Source organism: Micromys minutus (genome assembly GCF_963924665.1).
Source record: "Micromys minutus genome assembly, chromosome: 13".
Taxonomy (NCBI): domain Eukaryota; kingdom Metazoa; phylum Chordata; class Mammalia; order Rodentia; family Muridae; genus Micromys; species Micromys minutus.
In genome coordinates, this window is record NC_137982.1 from 8791243 (window position 1) to 8817079 (window position 25837).

At 52.0% G+C, this 25837-nt stretch overlaps 1 protein-coding gene across 1 annotated transcript in view; it reads left to right on the forward strand.

The window, feature by feature from the left end:
* The window catches only part of NIBAN2 (niban apoptosis regulator 2), a 46689-nt gene that overhangs the window by 15325 nt on the left and 5527 nt on the right, over positions 1-25837 (forward strand). The window contains exons 2-5 of the mRNA XM_080927898.1: positions 14243-14373; positions 18048-18176; positions 19406-19511; positions 20312-20479. Coding sequence (XP_080784024.1) covers positions 14243-14373; positions 18048-18176; positions 19406-19511; positions 20312-20479 — 534 coding nt within the window. The remainder of the gene's footprint in view (positions 1-14242; positions 14374-18047; positions 18177-19405; positions 19512-20311; positions 20480-25837) is intronic.

Consider the following 25837-nt stretch of genomic DNA (forward strand, 5'->3'; position numbering starts at 1 on the left):
TCTTCCTGTCTCTTTGTTCCCCTGCGTCTTCTTCCTCCCTGGCTTGGCGAAAGCAACATTTTCCTCCTGGCTTCATGTGGTCGGCTCTCAGGACCTTGGGATCTGTCTGAAAGCTGTAAAGAACAGCCTGTGAGTGACTGCATGTGTGCGTGAGTTTGTGAGTGTGCACGTGCGTGTGTGTGATGGGTGGGTGTGCAGGGAGGGGCCTGACATTTCCAGGCAGCTTGGGAAGAAACTAGGCGTGGACTTAAGAAAAGGACTGTGGTGTTTTAGGCATCCGGCAGATACACGGCAGGGGCGTGTGGTCTGTTCAGTCCTTTCCTGTTGGGGCTGAAGTAACTGGAACTTTCTATTTATTGGTTCCTATCACACCAGCATTGGCACTTATGGGCTCTCCCTGTCAGACAGACAGGATGCCAAGTGCTCCTGGCACATCTTACTGGGTCCTTGCAACTTTTATTGTTGTTGAGACAGGGTTTTTGTTATGTAGTCCAGGCTGACCTTGGGTTTGTAATTTTCCAGCCTCAACCTTTCTGGTGCTGAGATTACAAACATACCAGTGCTGCACCTGGCTTAGGTGGGTCATTAATATTATTATTTTAAAAATGATTTTTTTTTTTTTGAGACAAGTTTTTCTGTTATGGAACTCTGGCTGTCCTGTAACTAACTAGGTAGATCAGGCTGGTCTCTTAAACTCACAGAGATCCACCTGCCTCTGCCTCCTCAGTTCTGGGATTAAGGTGTGTACCGCCATACCTGTCTGGGAGATGCTTTTTCTTTTTTATTAGTATTTATTTGATGTGTGAGTGCTTTACCTGAGTGTGTGTATGTGCACTACACCTATGCTTGATGTCTGAGGTCTGAAGGACTTTTACTGGACCTCCTGGAAAGTTGCAGATGGTTGTGAGCCATGGTCTGGGTGCTGGGGATTGAACCCAGGTCCTCTGCAAGAGCAACAAGTGCTCTGACCTGCAGAGCCGTCTCTCCAGACCCTAAATGACACCTTTGAGAGAACTTTTTTGAGACAGGGTCTTTCTACAATGCTCTGGCTGTCCTGGAACTCACTCTGTAGACCAGACTGGTCTTAAATTCGTAGAGATCCACATGATTCTGGCTCCAGAGTGCCATTAATCCAGGCTGGCTGGACCATTTTTTAATGCTCATTTTATGGGAAGAAACTGAGACTCAGAACGCTACAGTCAGTGGTGGACATGTGTGGTCTCAAAGTCGGAACTGTTCCTGCTTCCCCCTCCGGGGCAGAATCTTCTGCCTCTGCTTGTACATTTCTGGTGGCTGGCAGCTCCCTCTCTGCAGGTCACCTCCCTGTACTGGGCATCAGATGCAGGTAGAGCCCTCGATGAGGCCCTGGGTGCTGTCTGTGTTCACCTGCATTTCAGCTTCAGTTGGGTTAGGCTATACTTTTTCCAGGAAAATTTCCCCCCAACTCCGTGATTGCTCAGGGCACGGGGACATCCAAGCACGTCCCTTCTTCCTGTGCCTTGAGCTTACCCACTAGGAGACCACCCATGGGAAGGAGCTTAGACATAGAAAGATAGACAGACAAGAAGCTAGGGCACAAATGACAGATAATCAATCTCTTGAGGATCTGGGATTCCCAGATGGTGCTGTCTCTAGTATGATGACCCAGCATCTCTGGTGACTGATGCTGTGTCTGAGGTGGGGGTGTGTGAGGCGGCACCCCCATCCACAGTGCTGTGGGACTAGGGCTGTGGTTGGGTGAGGTCTGCTGGCTGTTTTCTGTTGGGTCCACTTCCCTTTTCTGATTAACTAACCTTTGAATGACAAGGGACTAGAAAAAGTAGATCATGTTTCCTATTTCTCCCATCCCCTTCCTCTGTCTCTCTCTCTCTCTCAAGATTTATTTATTTATTATATAGAAGTACACTGTCACTGTCTTCAGACACACCAGAAGAGGACATCAGATCTCATTACAGATGGTTGCAAGCCACCATGTGGTTGCTGGGGTTTGAACTCAGGACGTCTGGAAGAACAGTCAGTGCTCTAACCACTGAGCCATCTCTCCAGCCCCCTTCTCTCTCTCTTGAGATAAGACAAGATGTCTCTAGAGATCTGCCTGCCTCTGCCTTCCGGGTGCTGTGATTAATGACGTGCACCAACATGCCCAGTGTTTCCCATCTAAAGACAGGGTTTCTCTGTGTAACCGACTGTCCTGGAACTTTGTAGACCAGGCTGGCATCTGGCCTTGAACTCAGAGATTTGCCTGTCTCTGCCCCTCAAGTTCTGGGATCAAAGGCGTGCACCACCGCATCCGGCTATGTTTCCCATTTCTTGATTGCTGCGCAGGACTGGGTAGCCGCTGCTAACTGACAGGCGCCCTACCATAGCCATCAGTGCCGGGGCGGATGAAACAGACTCCATTGACGGTGTCGACTCCCGGCTCTGGGGAGTTACTCACTTTGTTTAATCCTTCTGACACCTGTTGTGGTGGGGACTGCTTCGAATGTACAGCAGGGGAAACTGAGGTTCAGATAGAATGAAGCCATGTGCTCAGTCTCCTGGAGCTGGTGAGAGGTGGGATTATCAGAAAATGCCATCCAAGTCTGGAGATTCTGTCAAATGGAAAGCCCTTGGTCTACACAGGGTGGTCTACACTTCCTGTGTGTCTGAGGACTGACTGGCTTGGATTTTCTGGATTGTCTGAGGGGCACACTCGTGAGTCTCAGCTCCCTGCTTCCCACTGTCAGGCTAGATTCCCTGGACCCTGCAGACTGTGTCATTTACCCTCTGGGTTCCTAGTCAAGGTGGTTACCCATCGTGGGGTCGCTTTTTACACATTGTGTGTCAGAGGATAACTTGTGGGAGTTAATTCTCCTTCTACTCTGTGGGGGTCCTCACTGAACTGAGGCCTTGGCTATAGGTTCTGAGCCAGACATCATTTTGTTGTTGCTGTTTTATTTAAAGTTTATTGATATTTTATGTGCATGAATGTTTGCATGTATGTATGCAGCATACATGCTTGACACTTATGGAGTCCAGAAGAGGGGTATCCCATCTAGAACAAGAGTTCTGGCCAGTTGTGAGCACCATTGCAGTGTCTGGGAAAAGAACCCAGGTCCTCTGTAAAACCAGCACGTGCCCATAACCACTGAGCCACCCCTCCAGCACCACTGTGGTTTTCATTGACAGTCAGTCTTCTTCATTGGATTCCTAGAGCTCATCCCTGGAGACACACAGAAAGCTTGGAGGGTGGGCATGATGCCAGCCCTGTGGCAGGCTTGGGGTAGGCTGTCCTGTTGTGGGTTGATGCTGCTACCGGAGGCCTGGGCCTCCTTTCTCTGTCTGCTCCCCCAAATGCAGGGACGTTTGTGTCCTGGCCTCCTAGAACAGGCTGCCAGCTAGAGGCTGCGGACACAGAGCTGCTGCCAGGCAAGTGGGTGGAGCCAGGAAGGGATGAGAAGGTCTTTGTTTCTCCTGTTTGTGTCCAAATGGGAACGGATTTTCCTGCCCGAAGTGGTGGGTGTGAGGAGCAGTCCTAGGTGCTCCCCCGCTCTACCCCCACACATTTCCCCAGGCCTCCACCCTGGCTACCCTCTCCACCCCTCAGGCTCTCCTGTCTTAGCTGTTACCCTTCATGAGACCTGTTGTTGCTGAGTTCTGGTTAAATATTTGCTAACTGAGAAGCCCACAAGACGGCTTTGTGCGAGGAAGTCCCGGGTGACTACTCCCAAGTCTGTCTTTGGAAAAGGAGACCCAGCCCTCCTGGGCCTTGCAAGTCCTTTGCAGGTGGCCTTCTTGGCATCTGGAACTAGATAACCCCCCCCCCCCTGTTTACATGCCTATTTAATGGATTAGGGAGAGGAGGCAGAGGCCAGCATTGGAGCCTGTGGAGCCAAGGTGGAGAAAGCCTGGGGACCTGCTTCCTGATCTCTGGGTCTCTGTCCCCCTCTATCCACCAGTCAGCTTTCCTGGGTCTTGGAGGGTCCTTCCCAAGAAGGCCTGTTAACAAGGGGGTGTGGCCGCTCAGGATTCAGCCAGCGCAGCTCATTAGACCATTAAAGGACCAGCCTATCTCAGAGTTCTCCATTACTGTTTGGGGTAGCAGGGGTCTGTGATGTCACATCTGGTTTGCTCTCTTACGCAGCACTGGGAAAGCCACCTAATATCTCTGAGCCTTGAGTTCCTCATCCAGAGAATGGGTTTGTCCGTTTGTCCAGGTGAGGGTTAAATAAAGCCGTGGTGATGATTGTTGCTAAAGTGCTTTAGAAAGCCGCCTCAGTGCTGGCTCTGGGCAGCTGTGGCATGCATTAGCTCATACTGTGATGATTATAATTATATGCAAATGGAGAACCCGAGAGCCTTGTGGTGGAGAAGCAGGGCAAGGAAGTCTGACTGAGACATTCTAGGCCAGGGAGTCCAAGAAGAGCCAAAGGGTGTATCGTAGGAGAGTACAGAGTGGGGGGTGCACTTGGTGTCATTGGGACACAGCCAGGGCAGGGGCTGGGAAGGGCAACGGGACCAGAAACTTTGGATTCCATTCATTGCTACTGGCTCCTGGACTGCAGCATTTTAGGACATGGGGTAGGAGCTGTGTCACTGCAGCTGGGGAATCTACGCTTTCCCAGGGCTATTGAAGGCCAGCTCATCCTTAACAAAGCAAGTCACCTGATCTCCTGGACATTTCCATAGTCCTTAGAGCCGAGGGCCTGTTGGCCTGGCGGGGAAGTCTCTGATCTCCCAGCGTCCGTCTCCACGGTGGCATGGATGCTCCAAGAAGCTTCTGGGCTCTGGTAGGTAGGCTTTGCTCTGCTAGTCTGTGACCTATATGAGAGATGCTAGGTCCCCAGCCAGCCCGGTGCCACTCCACCTGTGTCTAAATAAAAAAAGATTTGTCATTTGGAGTGCTAGGGATTGAACCCAGGCCTCGTGCACAATAGGCAGACACTCTAACCATTATACTGTGTCCCTATTCTTTTTCTGCATCTCACAGCTCTGTACATCCTTCTCTCAAAGTCTGTCCTCAGTGAGACAGCAGTCTGTGCTCAGTGAGATGGCAGAGCCCCTATCCGTCTGCCCCTTGTCATTTAAGAGTGAACCATAGTCTCTGGGCACCTGGTGTCCCCAGCCTACAGCGAGTGTATACACAGGCACACCACGGAGCTGTGTTCCTAGGAAGTGTGTTTTCTTTGTTAATTACTGATGTTCAGGAAAAAGGGTTAACCCAGCAGGTCTCCTCAGGACACCTGCAGTGAGAAGGGAGAGAAAGCTCATGTGATATCCACTTCCCCAACAAAGAAGATATCTGTTGGATATGTTCCTTCACCCTCCAGAGCCTCTGAGGCCCCGGCTTCTGCGCCGGCCTTTCAGTGTGAGAATCTAGGGTGGGTGTGGAGACTTCTTATGAGTGTGGATAAGTTGGGAGCACCCTCCCATCCTGGGGATTTCCAAAGGAAGAGACTCGGGGAGGGGGTGGAGCGGAAGTATCAGCTCCTCGGAGGAGGGGGGATTTTTAGATTTTAGGATATTCAGGGTACCGTAGGAGCCATACCTTTACCCCAAGGGCAGAAGGAACCTTAGAAAGTTCTTGAGCATGGAGGACCAGGCAACACCCTACTACTCCTGGTATGGGAAGGGCTAGAGGGAGTCAGGAATAAGTTTGAGGCTGGGGCAGGTGTAAGCGGGTAGTGACCCAGCTGGGGACAATGCAGGTGGTGCAGGGTGAGCTGAGGTGAGTGGTCTGTTGACTGACTCCAGTCAGTTCACAGTTCTCATGGTCTGGGGCCCAGGAGCCGGGCCCCAGGTACCCGTCATGGCTGAGGACACCCCCTCTCTGGAACATCTCCCCAAGGGGCCTGCAGCAGCCCCTGCTCTCTCGAACAACTCCCCTGTGGACAGGCTGACCGGCACACTTTCTCTTCCTGGCTCTGGCTCTACAGAGTCCCAGCCTGCTGGTCCCCAGCTCTTGTCATGAGCCGATTATGCCCCCTTCCCCTGTGCTGGAGGATGAAGAAGCCTGTCATTACTCTTCTTCCCAACGTATACCTGATTACAGGTCCCGGGCAGGAAGCCTGCATCAGCCCTCCTGACAGGGGCCACCCACAGGCTGCTGTATCCTTCCTCAGGGGCTGACAGTGCCAGTCTTGGTGGTGGGCGTGAAATCTTTCCCCGATTTCGGTTCCCCGTTAGACTCAAATGGTCCTGAGTCCATGTTATGTATGTAGTATGTGCATATATATGCAGTGTATATGTGTGTGTCTGCATGTGTCTGTTTGGATTCCTATATAGATATTTGCAAGTGCAAACTGCGGCCAGAAGTGACTCCCACGGTTGCTCTGTGTTTTACTTGTGAGACAGGCTCTCTTTCTCAACCTGACTTCCTTGGTTCAGTTAGGCTGGCCAGCTAATAAGCCTTGGGGACCTGTACCTCTCTGCTCCTAGCACTGGAGTTAGGGAACTGGGTATGTGGGTCCTGGGTATCCAAGCTCATGTCTTTGTGGTTGCATGATGGGCATTTTTACCAGCTGAGGTATCTCTCCAGTGTGGCCCCCTTTGCTCTCCCCTTTAGCCTCACCCCTCCCCCATATTATTCATGTGATGTGTGTTCTCTGAGAAATCACCGAGCCTCTCAGAGCTTTGGTAAACCAGGTCCACGCAGGGCTGGGGACATGGCTCAGTCCAAGGTGCTCTCCTTGCTTGTGGGAGGTCCTGAGTTTGATCCTTGATGCTGTAAGGGAAAAAAAAATGTTCATACTTTGAGATGGGTGGGGTAGCTTGTGTTTTCAGTCCTAGAATTTGGGAGGTGGAGGCAGAGGGCCCAGGAATTCAGACTCAGTCTTAGTTTCATAACAAGCTTCAGACCAGCCTGGGCACCATGAGACTGCAGCATTATTTTGGGTACTAAGGAGGCCTAAGTGGATAGCTGCTAGACCGGGTCAGTAGTGAGAATTCAGGGGCTGGAGAGATGGCTCAGTGGTTAGAGCACTGACTGCTCTTCCAGAGGTCCTGAGTTCAATTCCCAGCAACCACATGGTGGCTGTAATGAGATCTGACACCCTCTTCTAGTGTGTCTGAAACCAGCTACAGTGTACTTACATATATGATAAATAAATCAATCTTTAAAAAAAAAATAGTGAGAATTCAGTGGTCCAGGAGAAGGACTTTAGGTGAGACACTGAGACCTGGTACTCCTGTCCTTATCTGTTGGGTTGTGCTGTGTGACTGTGGAACTATGTGACTACCTCTCTGGGCCTCAGTTCTCCTGGCTGTGCCCATCAGATGGCGTAATTACTGGTATCTGACTTCATGACACGGGGAACTGGATGCCCCGCCTCCACTCTGCCTTAGTCCTTAGTTTCTGGGGTGGGTGGGTCATCATCCTGGCCACCTCCCCCACCTCCTTCTATTTGGAGTCCTCCCCAGTGCTCCCAGAACCAGGCAGGCCAGTTTTGACTCTGCCCCACCCTACAGGTGCTGTCACCTGCTAGGTTTCAGTCCCCATGAAACCCTGAAACTGGGCTGGGCCTGGTAGTGAGGCTCGTTCCACGAGCTCACTGGAGGGACCGGCCAGACCAGGATGAGTCTGGCTCAATGCCCACATCTGAGTCCAAACCAGGGCAGGGCTTTCGTGAAGTCCCTGTGGTCCACGTGAAGTCAGCTGCCCTCCTGGTTGGAGATTATCTTCTTTGTCCTAGTACCATCATTGTGGAAGGGGACTCGGGTATAGGTTCCTGGGTCTCGGTACTTGTTCATGAATGTGTGGGAGGAGCTGAGTTCTTTGCACTGAGGCTCCTTCATGTAGGGTTTCTACTCGGGTGCAGCGTGTCTGGGACTCACAAAGTAGAAACTGCTTAGACCAGCATTCAAGCATTTAGGGTAATGGTCCTCAACCTGTGGGTCTCTACCCCTTTGGTGGTCAAATGACCCTTTCATGGGGGTTTGTATATCAGATATCCTGAATATGAGGTATTTAGGTTATGACTCACAACAGTAGCAAAATTATGGTTATGAAGTAGCAATGAAGATAATCATATGGTTGGGGTCACCACAACATAAGGAACCGTATTAAAGGGTCCCAGCATTAGGAAGGTTGAGAAGCACTGGGTTAGGGGCTTCCTGCAGCATGACCCCCAAAGGACCCCTCTCTGCTTTCCCCATACACAGCTTAACTTGCAGGATGGGCCTGGTACCCCTCTCCCAGCTCCCCAAGGCTTCAGGGAACTTCAGGGCACCCTGGACCCTTGCTCTTCATGGCTTCTGCTATCTACACAGGAACTGGTGTGATCCCCAACACTGTCACTTTGGAAAATCAGAGATCAGCACTCTTCCGGCCACTGAGCTGCTGTTAGTATGGTCGTGCGTGCACTGTCCTTGTGAGGGCCCCGTGCTTTCTGCTCATCGGTTTATTGATTTCCTCATGGCCTGGTCAGGTGGGCACTGATGTGCCATCTTGCAGAGATAGAAACAGAGAGAGAAAGTGCTTTGGTCATGGCCACGTAGCCCTGTGGGTGGATCTGGGACCTGAACACGGAGCCTGTACTTGCAGGCCCCTGTGGCAATGGAGCCCTTGTGCGGGTTGTCCTCTGTCCAGCCTGAGGTGGCTGTGGTCAGCTCCTAGTCTGCTTGTCTTACCAGTATGTCAGTGGAGGTGCTGAGGCCAGCATCTTGTTTTGCTCCCAAAGCAAGGGCTGAGATTTTCATTGAAGACCTTAACTCATCTAAGACCGACCAGCCCGTTTAGCCCAGAGAGGATCAGCAAGGGAAGGGATCTCCAATAGACAGGAGGATGCCCTGCCAACCTCGACTATATGGAAGCAGGTAGGGGGCTAGATCAAAAGCTACACACTTTAATTTGACACCCAGAAATGCATGCCTTTGGAAAAGTCTCTTGGCTTTTCTGAGCCTGGGTGTCCTCATCTGTAAAATGGGCATAGTTAAGCTCACTTTGCTTCCTCCTGGGTAGGGACCTAGAAAGTAAGGCTAGAGCCCATAAAGGCACAGTGTGGCAGTGAGAAATGCCTCTGGGGGTGGGGTACTCTGGACAGGCTTTAGGGGAAGTAAGATTCAAAGTCAATTTCCTGTTGGCCTGGGATGTAGCTCACTTGTGGCGTGCTCACCTGGCACGCATGAAGCCCTAGTTCAGTCCCTAGCAGTGCCAAACCAAAAGAACAAAATCCCACTTCCAACCTGATACAGTCGCACAGCTTGCTGACACCAGTACTTGGGAGGTAGGAGAATTGTCTCAAGTCTGAGGTCAGCCTGGGCTACATAGTAAGTTCTAGGCTAACCTGGGCTACATGGTGAAACTCTCTTCACTAAAAGAAACAACTCTAATTCCTCCTCCCAAAACACCTCTTCCATTTCCTCCCAGGCTGTGTGCCTCAGAACCATGTAGTCTGAGAACATTGTGCTGAGGTCTCAGTGGGCACACAAAGGGAACTCTGGGAATTCTGGGCTCCGTAGCAGGATTGGCTGGTGAGGCGTTTGTCTGGATCACCCTTGACCATGGTGATGTTTCCAGCCGTGTCAAGACTCACAACTCCATACTCAACTGGCTCACTTCCAGACTGAGTTCTTCAAAACTTTCACACATGTGTGCGAGGACAGGAACACTTCATTTGTTCTGGACTCCTGACCAAGAGCTCGGTGGAGTGTCCTCCCCAGTTCTGGATTCTCCAGCTATCCCCAGGGTGACAGAGAACCAGGCGGGAACCCTGGGACTACCCACATGGGGACCCAATTTAGTTTTTGTTGTTGTTGTTGTAACCTGGGAAGTGGGAATTTGTATGTAACACGTTCCCCTGGGGCCAGCCAAAAAAATCTGTGTGCTGGAGGCAGAGACAGGTAGCCCAGCGTCTGTGTAAGGTGAGCCCACACAGACTGTTGAAGGAGAGCAGAGATGGGACACCCAGCCTGGGCTGGGGTGGTAACAAGGGAACTTGAATGCACACACTGGGGACACATGCCAGCTCTACGTCCTTAATCCCTATTTTGTCTGATCTTTGGGTTTCTTTCTTTTCTTTCTTTTGTTTTTTTAAAGTCTTTATTGGATTTTTTTTTTCCAAGCTGTAAAAATTATACCCAGTAATAAATAGCTCAGCCCACCCTTTGCCCTATAATTGCAAGCGGAGCACTGTTATAATTAAGGCTAGTGTTTTTGGTGCCCTGGGCTGTATGGCACTGCCCATGTCCTGCCCGGTCTGGCCCTGTGATGCATGGGGTTTCTAAATGAAGAACCTGAGGGTCTGAGAGAAGTGGGCAGTCCCCACCTCACCCTCACCCTGCGGCTGACAGCTGGAAGGCGGGCCCATCAGTTTGCAGGTCCCCACTGCTCCTCCAGCCTCCATGTCTGAGTCAGTGCACGAGGGTGGATGGAAATATGCAACCTGGGTGGGTGAGGCCAGTCCACACCCACAGACTGCTCCACCCAAGCATCCATTGCATTGTGCCAGCCTCCAGGTTCTGGGCCCAGGGTCCCTGAGGTTGGCTTTCTCTCATCAGGCAGGCCTACAGCTTGCATCTTTACTGCCCTCTGAGGTTCTGTGGGCACTGGTCAGAGCCCACTTGGATCCTAACTGTCCCCATCTTCTGTCATCTGGTGAGCCTTGGCCTCAGAAACCCTGCTTAGTGTCTACCCCAAACTTATGCACTGGGGTGTCTTACAGGCTGTGGGGAGATTTGAAGCTGATGTGGGCGGGTGTGGAGGGAGGTCTGTCCTGGGCTCTAGGTGTCACCTACAGGTAGGTACCTAGGTTAGATGCTGAGTCACAGAATCCTGACTGCCCCTTAGCGCTAACTTCGTGCACCAGGGAAACAAACGCAGAAGCCGCGACAACTGCTTGTGATCCCGATACTTGGGAGGGTGAGGCAGATTGCTATGAATTTCAGGCTATCTTGGGCTACATAGTGAGTTTCAGGCCAGCCTGGAGTACACAGTTAGACACTATCTCTAAGGGTTACAAATAGCATCTGTGGGATTGGCACCGTGAAGGGCCCTAAAGAAAAGAGACTGTCTGGGCTTAGGTTACAGAGCCTAGTACACAGGAAGGTAAGGCATTTTCTAGGCCCATGGTGCCTTCTCCTATGTGCCCATGAGAGGCTTAAGTCTAGGTTGAAACCCCATGAAGTGTTGCATACCTTTGGGCCCCTTTGCTCCCCAAATCCCAGTTCTTCACCCTCTGTGTTTTGGGGGCACTTCCTTCATACCAATTACCCGCATGACTTTTCTTTTCCGGCTGACTGGCACATCTCTCCAGCATGTGCCTGTGGCCTTCCCTGCCAAGGCACTTGAGTAATTCTGTCCACTACTGTCAACCTATCAGCTCTTCCTGGGGTGGTGCCAACTCATGAATTACCACGCTTCCTGCTGCTTGCCTGGCACTGCCCTTGGGTCCTGTTGCCGTCCTCCTCCCCGACATTCTTATCTTTGCACCATAACCGTTTGGCCATTGGTGTACCCCCTAGGTCCCTTCCTTTAGTTGAGCTCCTGCTATGTGACCCCATGAGGGGCAGTCAGCCCCTCCCACCGCCACCCATGTGAGGTTTGTACTCTCAACATTGGCTGCCATCCCACCCCACCCCATCTGCTTCAGAACTGAAAGCACATATGTAGCAAGTGGGTCCTGCTCCACACATGTTGGTTGGTTCTGCAAAGGGTTTTCCAGATTCAGGTCAAGTTCACTATGGTTCCTGAGGTCAGATAGTGAGGAGTGCTAGGCTTGCAGTCAGGTGCGGAGTCCTCTTTGTTCTTGGGTACATCATTAAATGGAGACGTGTCCCCACTCCATATCTACTCTTTCATTGAACCCTGTGGTTTTCCTGCTCCTCTCCTGAGCTGGGGTCCTGTCTTATTTGGGTAACTTATGCTCACTTTTGTGTGGACAGACACTGAGTGCCTTTCATCCCAGACCCTTGGGGTCCTGGCTACTGGAGCTCAGTCCTAGCCTCAGCCTAGGGAGCTGAGCTGCAGCCTCTTGCTGATGTAGCTTCCATTTGTCAGGGGTCACGAGCTCTTCTGATGCTTCTAGAACCTTCTTTAACTGCACACCCTTGTCTCAGACACCCTGGGTGGGATGACAGGACATGGCTTATCTTTACTCTCTCTGTTTCTCTCACAGGTCAGCCCAGTATGCCCCTTGGGTCGCATCTCTTCCCCAGCATTAACCCAGTAGCTGAGAGTTACCATGTGCTGGACAGACCCAGGTCCAAGTTTTTTTTTTTTTTTTTTTTAAGTATGGCAGCTTCCTCCTGATCTTGTCCCGGCATCGTGCACACAGATTTCCCATTATTGTGGTAAGGCTCAGTTTGGCGGTGATATTCCCTAGCCTAGTTTGGGCCTTAGAGCTATGGCTGAAACTCTTTAAGTTGCCACATTGGAGGACACTCATTGCTTGCAGGGAGTCAAGGCCAAACCCCGGGCAAGGAGTGGACCACTAGGCCTTCACCTGAAACATAGTGGTACCACTTTCATGGCTCCCATAAAGCTGTGCACCACCCTGGGGTTAGCACCTGTCAGCAGTAGCCCTGGGGTTTCCGGTCCCATGGTCATCCCTCCCCCTCCCCCTTGCCTTATCATCCCCAGAACAATTCCCATGGTCTCTAAGGGACTGTTGTTCCTCAGGATTTTCACAAAACAGGCGCTGCTGCAAATGCATTCCTTCCTCCCCGAAAATCAGAATCTGGCCAGACACGGCCTCATTCTAGAAAAAAGCCTGCATGGCAGGCTAGCTTTGTGGAGTGCTGGGTGAGCTACCCCCAGAGCCCTTGCCCCTCTCTCCTGTCACTGAGGTAGGCTTAGGGGTGCAGACCAAAGACTGAGCATAGTAATGTTGGGGTGAGTCCTGGGCTCCTCTAGCCACCAGCTCCTGGCTGGGTCTCAGGTTTACACCCCAGTTCCATCCACCACTCTCTGTGGGACTTGGTGCTGATGACAGAACCTTTGTGGGTCTCAGTTTCCTTCCATGACATGGGCTCTGCCTCACAGACCCACTGAGAGTCCTTTTTTTGTCTTAGGCCACTGACTCTAGGGACCCACAGACGGGCAAGGGGTCTAGATGAAGGACCAGGTTTTTAGAACTTGTGATCCAAGTAGTCATCAGTTGCAGGTTGGTCTGGCCTTGCTTCTATCCCTCTCAGTGTGGGGGGTGGGGGGGGAGACTGAGGCCCAGGGAGGGGAGCTTCATAAACCCTAGGTTGAGAGTCTAGTGTAGCTTTTTAGGTCCAGGAGGATCCTCTTGGTGTTTCAGTTCCCCATTTATAAACAGGGACATGCAGGCAAGATTAATACCAAGCCTGCTGCCTGCTGGGCCTGTTCTGGAGGCCACAGACCCACCCTTCTCTGTTCTGAAACTAGATAAGCAAACAGCCAGGAGAAGCAGGCTGTTAGGTTGCTGGACTGGGGCTGTAGCCCACTGTGGAATGTGCACCTAGCATGGACAGATCTCAGGGTGTGATCCCTGACTCATGAACAGGACCTGGTGGCACATACCTGGACCATCAGGAGTTCAAAGTCATCTTTTCGCTATGTAGAGAGTTAGAGGCCAACCTGGCTTCATGAGATCTGGTTTCAAAAGAAGAAGAAAAAGAGGTTAACTTGGTAGATAAATTCAAGAGGTGTACTCGGATCACGAGTAAATGGCTCTAATGTTTGAAAGTGAGAAGGCTTATTTGTACCCCAATCCCTGTGCCCCGAGGCCCCAGCCTGCTCCTTCACCAGTTCCTTTTTATAGATAGGAATCATTTTTGTTCAGAGATTGGGCTCAGCCTATGAGACTGTCACAGGGTTTGCCAGTCGCTTCCTGGCTCTTTTCCATTCTGAGAGGATTGGTGTGTGGTTGTTGGTTCTGCCACTGCCCGGTGGCAGTGTACCCTTGCTCACCTGCAGGGTATCCTAGGGTATCCTAGGTGTGAGCATGCAGCCACCTTAGGGGACCTGGCCCCACTCACCACACCCCTGTCTACCCAGGAACAAAAGCAGTCTCTCCCACTTGGTGTTGGTTTGGTCACTGGTGAGGCCAAATCTCTCACAGGTCTCTCCGGCGTGGTTTTCTGTGTGTAGCCACCGAGCAGCTTCCTGTCAGGAGTGGGTACCTACCTTGTGCGGGCAGCTCGTGACCAAAGCCCTTGTCTGGCGTGCGAGAAACCAGCTCCAGTTTGGGAGGAAGGGTATTGGTGCTATGTGTGGACAGTTTTTCATGCGGGACTTTGCAGGCCTGATTCCCCAGGGGTCTGTGGTGGCCTCACTCTCTCATGCATCTTTCCCTTCCAGAGAAAACTGAAAAGATCCTGAGAGAGTTCCTTCGTTTCTATGAGGACCAATATGGTGTCTCCCTCTTCAACAGCATGCGTCATGAGATCGAGGGCACCGGGCCACCGCAGGCACAGCTGCTCTGGCGCAAGGTGAGAAGCATAGAGGGGTCCAGCCTGGGTTCTGTACCCCTTCTGCTATGGGCCTTAGTTTCCCTATGCTGCTGATCTGGTTTCTAAGGGCCTTCATTAGTTGAGGATAATCTTTCTTTTGCTTACTAGTCCACACTGCCAGTGCCACCCTCTTCATTGTCACAGCTGCGTTCTGCAGTCTTGACAGATCAGGCTACACACCTGTCCAGAGATGTGACAAAGCTCTGGTGCTGCTTCCTCCCCTCCAGAGCCATTAACACTGTCCCAGACCACATGCTCTAGGCTCCGTCCCCTCAGGACTATGAGAGCAGATGCTCTCCCTGACCTCATCCTTTTATTATCCTGTTATTAGCGTTAGGGTTGGGTTTGCTGAGGAAGCTGCCTGAATCCACTCTGGGGTGTCAGTGTGGCCTGCAGTGGGGACCCTTGTGACAGGCCTGGAGGGGATAGGCTGGGGTGAGGTCAGGAAGGAAACAGTGGGTTTGGCTGCTGAGTTACCCAACTTGAGGCAGAGGATAGGTAAGTGGCTGGAATTCCACCTCGTGGCTCTCGGAAGAGAAGTTTTGCTGCTGACTGTGCTGGCGGCAGGGTCAGGTGCTGAGGCTACGTACGGTCTTTATAGCTCTACAAACACTCAAGGTGATTATGAGCTATTTACCGGAGCTGGAAAGATGACTGGGCAGATCTGGACATCAGAGTCATCTGGTCTGAAGAAGGCTGCTTTAACAAGGCCCTGGGGGTTGGGGCGGGGTTGACTGTGAGAGGGATTGACAGAGGGAAAGGACTGACAGACAGAAGAAATCCTTTTTATGTACAAAGTCCCAAACTTAGCCCAGAGTTACCGGGCTGGGCTAGGGAGGCAGACTGAACTGGCTTAGATTCCTAGTCCAGGATCCTTTCTCCCCATCTGCAGCTTGTCCTGGGAAGAGTGGAAGGTTGGGCCATCTCTGCTCCGGGTGTCATGGCTGACTCTAGAGCGGAGGTGGTGGGTATGACCTGGTCTCAGGCCTGGCAGGTGTGCCCCTGCTCCTTGTGACAAGGAAGGGAGGCTCGAATTCAGCCCAGATGAGCAGGGCCTACGCGACTTTTCCTATCTAGAGTGAAGGTCTCAGGCAAGTCCAGTGTGGCGATGAAGCCTGTAATCCCAGTATTTGGGGAGCTGAAGAAAGGCCAGCTGGACTACAGAGTAAGCACCAGGTCAAGGAGGGCTATGGACCCCCAAAACCAAACAAAGACAAACAGTGCGGGCAGCCTCATTCCCAAGAGCCCAGGGCAAGTGGGAGCCGGTGCTGGGTGCTGTGCTGAGCATTTTCTCTGTGTTTGGCTTGTCATACTCACAGGACGGGGTGCTCGTTCCGACACACGGGCTGTGCAGCCAGAGCAGTGGCCTGAAGTTACTCGCGGGTGCCTGAGAGCCAAGAGCTTTCTTTGGTGTCTCATGAGACTGACCACCATGTGAAGCCATGACACAGACAGGAGGGATAACGTTAGTCACTAATGATGGCAGCCATTTTCTAAAGACACAGTCATGGCTGTAATAAGAGCAGATGGGTCTGGATGAGCTGGCAGACCTGTGATCCCAGCACCCAGGAGGCCGAGGCCGAAACAGCAGGAGTTCAGGGCCAGTCTGGGCTGTGCACTTATGCACCATAGTAAAACTGCCCGCTCACCTCCTTCCCCAGCAAACAACAGTTGTTTTGTGATGGTCAGTTTCTCTCAGCCTCTTGCCCACTCCCTGCTCTGAGGGTCACTGGGGCACTGAGGGGCTGGGGCTGGGGAGTGACTTCTTTGGCACGTGTGAGGGGTGGGCAGGCTGGCCCTGATTTGTAGGTCTGAAAATTTTTGTACCTCCTGCAGGTCTTCCGCTCAAAACAGGACTCTGTCATTTGGAAAAAAAAAAAAAAAAAAAAAAAAACCCTAATTTTCCCCTTTTGAGATAGGGTCTTGTGTAGCCCAGGCTAACCTCAAACTCCATCTGTAGTAGAGGATGACCTTAGGTTTCTGGTCCCCCTTGCCTCAACCTCCCTCCTGAATCTAGGATTATAGGTTTCTTGTAACACCTCAGTTTACCTTTGAAAAAATTTTAAAAATAAAATCAAAGCCAGCAGCTAGGCAGCCTCAGGGAGGCGGCTCAGGATCTGGGGTATGCTTGGTGAAGGGGTGTGGAGCCTGGTTTCAGGGCTCAAGCATCTCCTCTGCAGTCTCTGTAAGGGCCTTTCGGTTCACCGAACAGATTCGCAGCTGAGCTAGCAGGCTAGATCTTCCCAGGGTGTTGGGAAAACCCTGGCTGCACTTTCTAGAAGAGACCAATTGGAAGACCTGGCTTCAGAAGTCTAAATATAGACCACCAAGTGGGAGCCTTCTGACTTGGGTAAAACCCACGGTGGGGGAGGGGAGCAGACCCTTTTTTTTCCTGTAAATATTTTCGGCGTCTTGGGAGGAAACTGGTCTTGGGTCCTATTGTTTGAGCACAATGGGCTCTCCTTTCTAGAGTGCAGCTTTCCCCTGAGGAGCTGCAGGGGGCAGCAGGGGGGAAAGGAGCCAGGGAAGAACGGAGGAGGAGGGGCACAATCCACAGACATTGGAGGTCTGACAGCGGAGGCAAAGCCACACGCTCTCCCACCAATGCTTGCAGCACTCGATCCATTTTGTGACTGGTACCGTGTTTATCTTAGAATAAACAGAACAAAATTGGAGTTCTCTAGATTCTTCTGGCTCCCATAGTCCATTGTGGCTTCTGTACCTCCCTTCCAGAAGCTTCCTTGATCTCTGTAGCTTCAGCTCCCACCCCTGGTGTAAAGACATCCCACCTCCAATGTCCAAATCTGTCCAGAAGCTAGGAGTGCGTCTCCTGAGCTCTGGCAGATTACTGACGTGGCCAATGTTTGTCGGCAGCTGAGTGCTTCGCCCCAGCCTGCCTCAGTCAGCTACAGTCCCTACAGTCAACAGAGGAGGGAACTAGCCGCTGCCGTTCCCCTCGTCTTTGTGGGGTTTCATAGGACCGTCTGAGCATGTTTGCAGCCCTCACAGGCCACCTCTCTGCCTGGATGCCCGCCCGACATCTCTCACTATCCAGACTCAAGGAGATCAGCCTGGGAGCTGGATACAAGCTCTTGGGAAGCTCTGGACACAAGTTCAAGTCCTTATTTCAATAAGGAGAAACAGGCCCAGAGCTGGACAGAGGCTTACCCAGGCATTAGGACCATCCAGGTGTGGCCTGCGGGTATGCCCTCCAGCTGAGTGAAAGTCCTGGATAATAGTGGCAGGTGGCGAGGGGGAGCAGTCTGTTCCCCAGTTCCCTCCTTAGGACCAGGAAAAAGTGGGGACCCCTAGGCTGGCATGGCTCTGAATGAATGTCCACTCTTATCCTACTTGAACCCTGAGTGAGCACCTTACTACCCTGAACCTCAGGCCTTCATCTGTGTAGTGGGTACAGCGCAGCCTAGCTTTGGAGTCCTGCCAAAGCCAGGAATTTGGTGGTGGTGGTGGTGGTGGTGGTGGTGGTGGTGTGTGTGTGTGTGTGTGTGTGTGTGTGTGTGTGTGTGTGTGTGTGTATGCACGCGTGTGTGCACACGTGCATGTGTGTGTAGGTGCTGCATGAGGAGTTATAACTCAGGCACTGATGGCTGTACTCCCACCTTGTTGGGACCTCCCCTGTTCCCTCCTGCCCTCAGGTGCCCCTGGATGAACGCATCATCTTCTCCGGGAACCTTTTCCAGTACCAGGAAGACAATAAGAAGTGGAGAAACCGCTTCAGCCTGGTGCCCCATCACTACGGACTGGTGCTGTATGAGAACAAAGTGGTAAGTTGGGGTGAGCCGCCCACCTCCTCCAGGCTTTCCTGGTAACTGCAGTTACAGACAGGTGTGAGGTGCCATGTGGGTGCTGGGAATTGAACCTAGGTCCTTGCACTTAACCACTGGGCCATCTCTCCAGCCCACTTACCTAGTCCTTACTCTGTGACCTCCATTCCACCATCTGAGGCTCCAGATGCCATGCCTTCCCCTGCATGCCTACCTCAGGTTGTCTCTCCATGGAAGCTCCAGGGTCAAAGCGACATTTTTAATCCCTTCTCCACTTCTCCAAGTCGGCTTGGCCTCGGAGGTGCTCTCAGTCATCTCTCATCCTGTGTCCAGGGGTCCACCTCATAAGCCCTTCTTAAGATCATCTTGCTCTCTGGTCACCCCCAAGACCCATCATTCCCCCATCCCCGCAAAGCCTACCCTCTGCCTGCCTCCATCTCCCCCCCACCCCCGGCTCACCTTCCCGCCTCTCCCAGACCCGGCCTCAGTCACAGCTGCCAGTTGCTGAGTAGTCTGGCCCTTTGTGCCATCTCCGGATGGGGTTCCTGAAATCTCCCTCCCCAATCTTCCATGCCCTGATGTGTGTGAGAAGAGAACGGGACTGGCTGTGACTTGCTTTTACTTTGGGCCCCTCCAGGAAGTCCCACCTGCTTACATTACAGACTTTATTTCATCAGCCAAACATTTCTCCAGCGCCTCCCTAAAGGCAGGCCTGTCTGACTTGTTTCAGGGCAGTTCTGTCTGCCCCGTGGTAGGCAGAGTTCCCTTCCCTTTGCATCAAGGAAAGCTACCTACTCTGAGTCCCCTTTGAAATACTCTGCCGCTTAGAACCCAGACATTTGAAGCCAGTAGCTCAAGGCAGTGGTCAAAGACCTTGGGTTCTGGGGATAGCCCGGGTTCATAGCCAACATTTACTTCCTGTCTATGTGAATTGGAGAGGAGCCACGTCCTGTGAAATGAGGCATGCAGTGTCCCCAGCACAGTGTCTAATATGTAACAGACAACGTAGTCTCACTGGTCATAGAGGCTAGCAGCTGCCCCAGCAAAGCTCCTTCCCTGCTAAGGCATTGCGCCGAACATTTTATGTGGATGCTCCTCCTTCATCTAGTGCCCACCCCACTCCCCAAACCTTGAACAGATAGCTGAGTGACCTCTGGGGCCAGCTGGAAGTGAGTTTGTGCTTGGCTACATTCTGAACCTTGAGGCCCCATTTCTCTTGCTCTCTTTAGGCCTATGAGCGGCAGATACCACCCCGGGCCGTCATCAACAGTGCAGGCTACAAAGTTCTCACCTCTGTCGACCAGTACCTGGAGCTTGTCGGCAATTCCCTGCCAGGTAAAGAACCAGTGGTCTCCAGCCATGCTGTCCTACATAAGCCTAAGGATTGGCCAGGGAAGTGGATGAGCTGAACCCATTGCTTGGGCCCCATTCTGCAGGGCAGCCAGGGGGCTTAGAATGTCTATAGATCTCTTGAACAACCCGAGCCCTCAAAGAGGGGGCTCCAAAGGCCTGCAAGGTGGAGTTTTCCCCAGGCTGTATATAGACAGGGTCTAGACCCAGACTCATGTGTGCCCCAGGAAAGATGATGGTAACCCAGCAATGCGGATGCCAAGGGTTTCTTCCTGTTCTTCTCAGCCTGCTGAGGCTTCCAGAGTCTTACACAGTCCCCACCTGCGACTTGGGACTGTCCCCTTAAGCCCCTCCTCCTCTGACATCAGGTTCCTTAGCACCAGTTGAACCCTGGCATTGAGAAGACCCGAGGGCCTAGGGTATGCTGCTGTGAGCAGCTAGCCTATTTCAGCCACCAAAGCTGGGCCACACACAATGTTGCTGTCACCTCATTGACACAGCAGTGAGCCCAGCTTGGCCTCTGCCATTGAAATTTGAAGAGAAACTCAAGAATGTAATGAACTAGAGGCCTCACCCTGTCATGGTGTCTTACACACAAACCAAGTGGATGAGAATTCCAGTTCTAGGGAGAGAATCCATACTGATGCCAGGTTTCCTAGTTACTGCGGCTGGGCCAAAATGAAGGCCAGCTGCTTCCTTGCTGATGCCATGGCCCCAGGACAGGGTGGCCTTCTCTAGGCCTGAGCCTAGACCTCAGCCATAGCTGTTCACATCTGTCTCTACAGGAACTACATCGAAATCAGGCTCCACCCCCATCCTTAAGTGCCCAACGCAGTTCCCTCTCATCCTGTGGCATCCTTATGCCCGGCACTATTACTTCTGCATGATGACGGAAGCGGAACAGGACAAGTGGCAGGCGGTGCTTCAGGATTGCGTCCGACACTGCAACAACGGTGAGCCAGCAGGCGGCAGTACTTCCTAATGTGCTGGATGGCGACACCTAGTGGTTGCATATGGAATGGCTGTCCTGCTCTAGGATCTGCTCTCATTTCTCTGCGGAGGCTGTTTGATGAGCACTCTTAATCTTCTTCCTTGATGGAATATTTCTGTGTTGCCAAGGAAACACTACAAAACTATTTTTAGAAAGCTGTGGTTGTTGATCCCAGGGACCCCCAATCCCAAAATCATCTTGATTATGCCTTTTTTTTTTTTTTTTTTTTTTTTGAGAAGACAGGGTTTCTCCCTATATCCTTGGCTGGAACTCACTCTATAGACCAGGCTGGCCTCAAGCTACAGAGATCCATCTGCCTCTGCCTCTGTGTGCTGGGGTTAAAGGTGTGTCCCGCCACTGCCTGGATTTGCCACTTTCTAGCAATTGATGTTAGGAGACTATAGTAGTCATTAGTGTTTTTCTCTAAGAAAATTAACCCCTAAAAGCAACTTAAAGTAAAAAGAGTCTAAACCCTGTCACACTGACAACCAAGGTTAACTTACATGGAGACTGACTTCCCTCTTGGGTTCTAAGTAAAATGGTGATAAGGGTCGCTTGTGTATTTGAGGGTACTACAGCAGGACTCTGCTTGTGCTTGGTCAGGATTTTTTTAATAGCTGGATATAATGGTTTCCAAAGGATCCCTGTGAGTTCCAGGCTAGCCTGGGCTACATAGTGATTCTAGGATAGCCTGGGCTACACTGGAATCCTGTCACATTACATACCAAAATATTTCTTATGATGTAGTTTCCTTCTTTACACATGGTAATCTAGAAAGGTTCCTCTTTCCTTCCGTCATTTGTAAACTTACGCTCTGACCCTTCCGCTCACTCATGCGTTCCGCTAACATTTATTGTCTCTATTCAGAGCTTATGAAAGGGGAGCTTGGCATGCACCCTGCCCACATGCAGCCAGCTGTGTGATGGAGGGACAGATGGGGCACAGATGAGCTGCCAGGATGGTGCTCTTTGTGCTGGGCACTGGGAGATGTGTTGGGGGAAGTGCTGCCCTGCATGGAGGGTGCGGAGGTGATGGATAGACACGGGTGCTCCCCATAAGAGGCTGTGGCCCCCATAAAGGGTGGCTGGGAATGGGGACAGTACTCTGTGTGTGTGACAGAGAGAGAGGGGAAAGAGAGAGACAGACAGACAGGGAAACAGAGAGACAGGTACAGAGAGACAGAGACACAGGGAGAGAGGTGGGGGAGGAAGTGAGGCTGGAGGGGGCCCTCAGGTCAGATCTAGAAGGACCTTATAGAGTGCTGAGGAATTATAAAACTTTAGGATTGTTCCCCAATATGAGTTAGTGAGGGTCTCCCCGTCCCTGAAGAAGGAATAGCCCTGACCTGGTGATGTGGTCTCAGAGGCAGAGAGGGAGGCCCAGAGCAGCTTCACCTTGCTCTCAGGAACAGCTCTACCTGGCAGAGAGGGAAGTGTGGGCACCTGGGCTGAACCCAGCTCACCCCACCTCTCTAGAGAGGCCTCCGCCCTCTGGCATCTGTCGGATGGGAGGCCACCAGCTCTAAAGCCAGGCCAAGCCCTGCCACCTGGGCTGGGCCTTGCCCTACTGCCCACAAAGAGCTCCTGTTCCCAGGTCCCTGGGGCTGTGGCTCTGGCTCAGGATCTGGCTGCCTGGCCTGGGACAACCTCCTTCCTTGCTGGCCCGTGAGTCCTCTGCAGGCTCCCAGGGCTGCTGGCTTGACTGATACGGCAGAGTAGGGGACCCCAGGCCAGTAGGGGAAAGGCGAGAACAGGACTAATTGGGGAAATATTACAGTAGGTCCTGGGAAGTGGAGGAGCTGGTTCAGACAGAGCTGTGGGCCTTTAGTCTGGCACACAGCAAGCTGGAAGGTTATGTATGTCATGGGCTGGAGAGGACTGTGACAGAAAGCCCCGCCCCCAGACCAGCTCCCTTACCTCCTACAGGAACTGACAAGGCTGGTTCCAGGCATGGCCCTTCCCTCCACTAGGACTGTGAGAAAGTTCTCTTCTCCCCCTTTCCCCCCCATTGAGGCTGGGCCTGGAATTTGTGGAGCCTGGAATTGCTCACTTCTGGCCCTGCCAGGAAGTGGGGGTGGATGGGTCGGGGAAGGAGGCCAAGCTGGGTGACTGCCAGCCCATCCAGGGCCCCCTTCACACACTGCATTCCTGGAGCAGTGGGGGTGTCAGGAGGCAGCTGGGGCACTCACTCTGTCCTCAGCCTGGTGTCCATGTCCTGCTCTGTCCTTGGCTCTGCCTAGACTAAGGAGATCTTTGGGTTCCAGCCCCATTTAACTATCCCCTAGCCGTGTGCCCTCAAGTCAGTGGCTTTGCCCACCCTGGCCTCTGTTTCTTTGGAGATGGTCTTGGTGTTTGTGACGGTCTTGATACTTAACCTGGGCTGGCCTTGAACTTGCTGTGTTCCTCCTGCCTTGGTCCCCTCCAGTGTTGGCATGTTACACATCACCTCCAGACACACATCGCACACAAGGCTGGAACCTCAGTTTCTTTGAGGCTAAGATGACCAGCCCCCCCTCCCCTCCATTTTCCCCTCCTGTGAGGATGAAATGGGCTAATGCAAGTGAAGTTTCAGCCCAGGCCTGGGTGGCTCACACAACAGAAATGTGCATTTCTTCCAGTTCAGGAGGTTGAAGGGGACCAGGTCGGTGTCTGTAGCCGGCTCATCCCTCTGCTGACTGCGTGGTTTTGTTTTCTGTTTTCTGTTGCTTTGTTTTGTTTTTTGTTTTGAGACAGAGTCTTGCCCAGTCTGGCCTCAAACTTCTAGGCTCAGAGTGAGCATTCTGCCTCAGATCTCTGTCAACTCAGGGCCAGGGAGACATAGTGGGACTGCTTCCAATAAACAGTATGTCCCCCTCTTTCTGGGAGAGGTATGGTGGCTCAGATTAGCAACATAGTGAGTTCCAGGCCATTCTGGTCTAAGGCTGACTCAGAAATAAGCGAGCAAGCGGGTGAGCAAGCTCAGGGCAGGCTCAGTGAATAAAGTATTTCTTGTGTGAGTTTGAGGACCTGAGTTTGGACCCCCTAACACCCACATCAAAGTCTGACGTAGAAGCCAGGGCCTCACTGGCCAGCCAGTCTGGCTGAAATGTACTCTGGGTTCAGTGAGAGACTGTCTCAAAACCTAAGGTGGAGGGGCTGAGACAGCTCCGTGGTTAAGAGCACAGGCTGCTTTCCAGAGGACCTGGGTTTGATTACCAGCACCCACATGTGACTCACATCCAGTTTCCTATGCCCTCCTCTTCTGGACTCCTCAGACACCTGGTACATACATGCAGGCAAAATGCTCAGACACATTGAATTAAATTAAATTAAATTTAAAAAAAGAAATAAGATGGAGAGCCGTAGAAGACACTTCACATTGACCTTTGGCCTCAACATGGACATACATGGTTGAGTGAAAGCACATACATGCACTCACATACACATACATAATACATAATACATACACACATACATACATACACGCACATACACACACACATATATGCACACACCACACACACTAAGAAAAAGTTTTTAGCCGGGTGGTGGTTAAGTATGCTTTTAATCCCAGATCTCCGGGGGCACAGGCAGAAACAGGTGGATCTCTGTGAGTTTGAGGCCAGCCTTGTCTACAGAGGGACTTCCAGGACAGCCAAGGCTACACAGAGAAAGCCTGTCTTGAAAAACAAAACAATAGCCAAAAATAAAATAAATAAAAACTTTCTTTTTTATAAAGACTATCAGTTCTACTAGATGTGAGCTCAGCCTAACCTCTCGGTTGAGCTTTGCTCTTAGGAAAGGTGAGTTCTAAATACAGCCCTGTTCTGGGTTGCGTTGCCAGGCAAACAAAGCAGACACCAGGCAGGCTCACAAGTGACTGGTTGTGCAGAATGGGGAAGATCCTTAGTTGGGAGTCTCTCGGCTGTACCCCGCCCACCGCCCCGCCCACCGCCCCGCCCACCGCCCCGCCCACCGCGCTTGCTCTCCCTTGCTAGCTATCCTGCTCCCTTGCGTTGCATTTTCCTTGCTATGAACAGGATGGAGATTCCTATCCCTGGAAGAGGCTGAACTTTATATATTGCTGGATTTTCCAGACAGAACTCAGACTCCAGGAGAGTGTGTTCTGAGACCCTGGCTGGGGCTTCCTCTCAGGCCCACATTGGCCACCCTGACTTGGGTACTACTTCTGCTGAAGCGCCTCTGCTTTGCCCCCAGCCTAGCCCTGTGGGTCCAGAAATGCAGGGGTGTGTGCTGTTGACTCTGAGTCTCTGGGTCCCATGATAGAATGCACTCTGGCTCTGACAGGCCGTGAGTGATTCCTGTGGGCGGCTGGCTGTGGAGAAGGGAGGGGCTCTTTTCTGTGGGGTGACTCAGCCCGTTGTCACTGCAGTGGGCGCTGTGGTTTGTGATGCATAACCTGCAGTTTCCCCTTCTTGGGTTCCGGGGACACCGTGGTCAGAGGCACGTGGCTAGGGTTAGTGCATTAACCGTGTTCTGTCCCTACCCAGATATGGCCACTTCCCGTCCTTGTTTCCCCTTGTTTTCCTAGTTATGTCCAAGTTTGTTTATTAACTCGCCTGCCCTGTGACCACCATCACCAACAGTGGCAACAGCAATGCAGAAAAAACATTTTTCCCCTATGTGTTAGCAATGGTCGTGCTCCCATGTTACCCTCACATCCTTCTTTCCCACCCCGGAAACTGAACTCAGGACCTTGTGTACATTGACAAACACTGCCACTTGGCTGCACCCCAGCCCTTTGTTCACTAAAGTTCTAGCGTCTGTGCACATATGGTACATAGACAAGCCAGACCCGGGGCTCAGGCTGCTGGGAGAAATGGCTCTTTAGCTTCTGATAGAAAGTGGTCTTTAGGAGCAGGGCATGTGGCTCAGTGGTAAAGAATTTGCCTGACATACTCAGGGCTCTGGGTCCCATCTCCAGGACCTCAAAAAACCAAAGCCATACAAAATATCATTCAAGGGGTCCTGGAGCCACCCTCTGGTTTCCTGTGGCTCACTGTCTGCACATTGCAGACTAGAGAGGCACCCGGAACAAGTTGGGACCCGGCGTAGGTCTATTGTCCCCATAAGAGGAAACTGAGGCTCTTTTGGGGTTCAGTGATATAAAGCAAGGCCCAGATAGCAGTGCACGGATCAGGTTCAGCCCCTGGTCTACTTTTACAGCGAGGTATATTGACAAAGAACAGTTCTAGTGTTTGCAAGCTGGGATGCTTGGTCTAGCATTGGGACAGAGGTTGTCTGGCCCATGCAGCGGGAAATATGTACCATCTGTCACTGGATGGGAGGGTCACAGCATACTAGTGCAGCCACATGTGAGG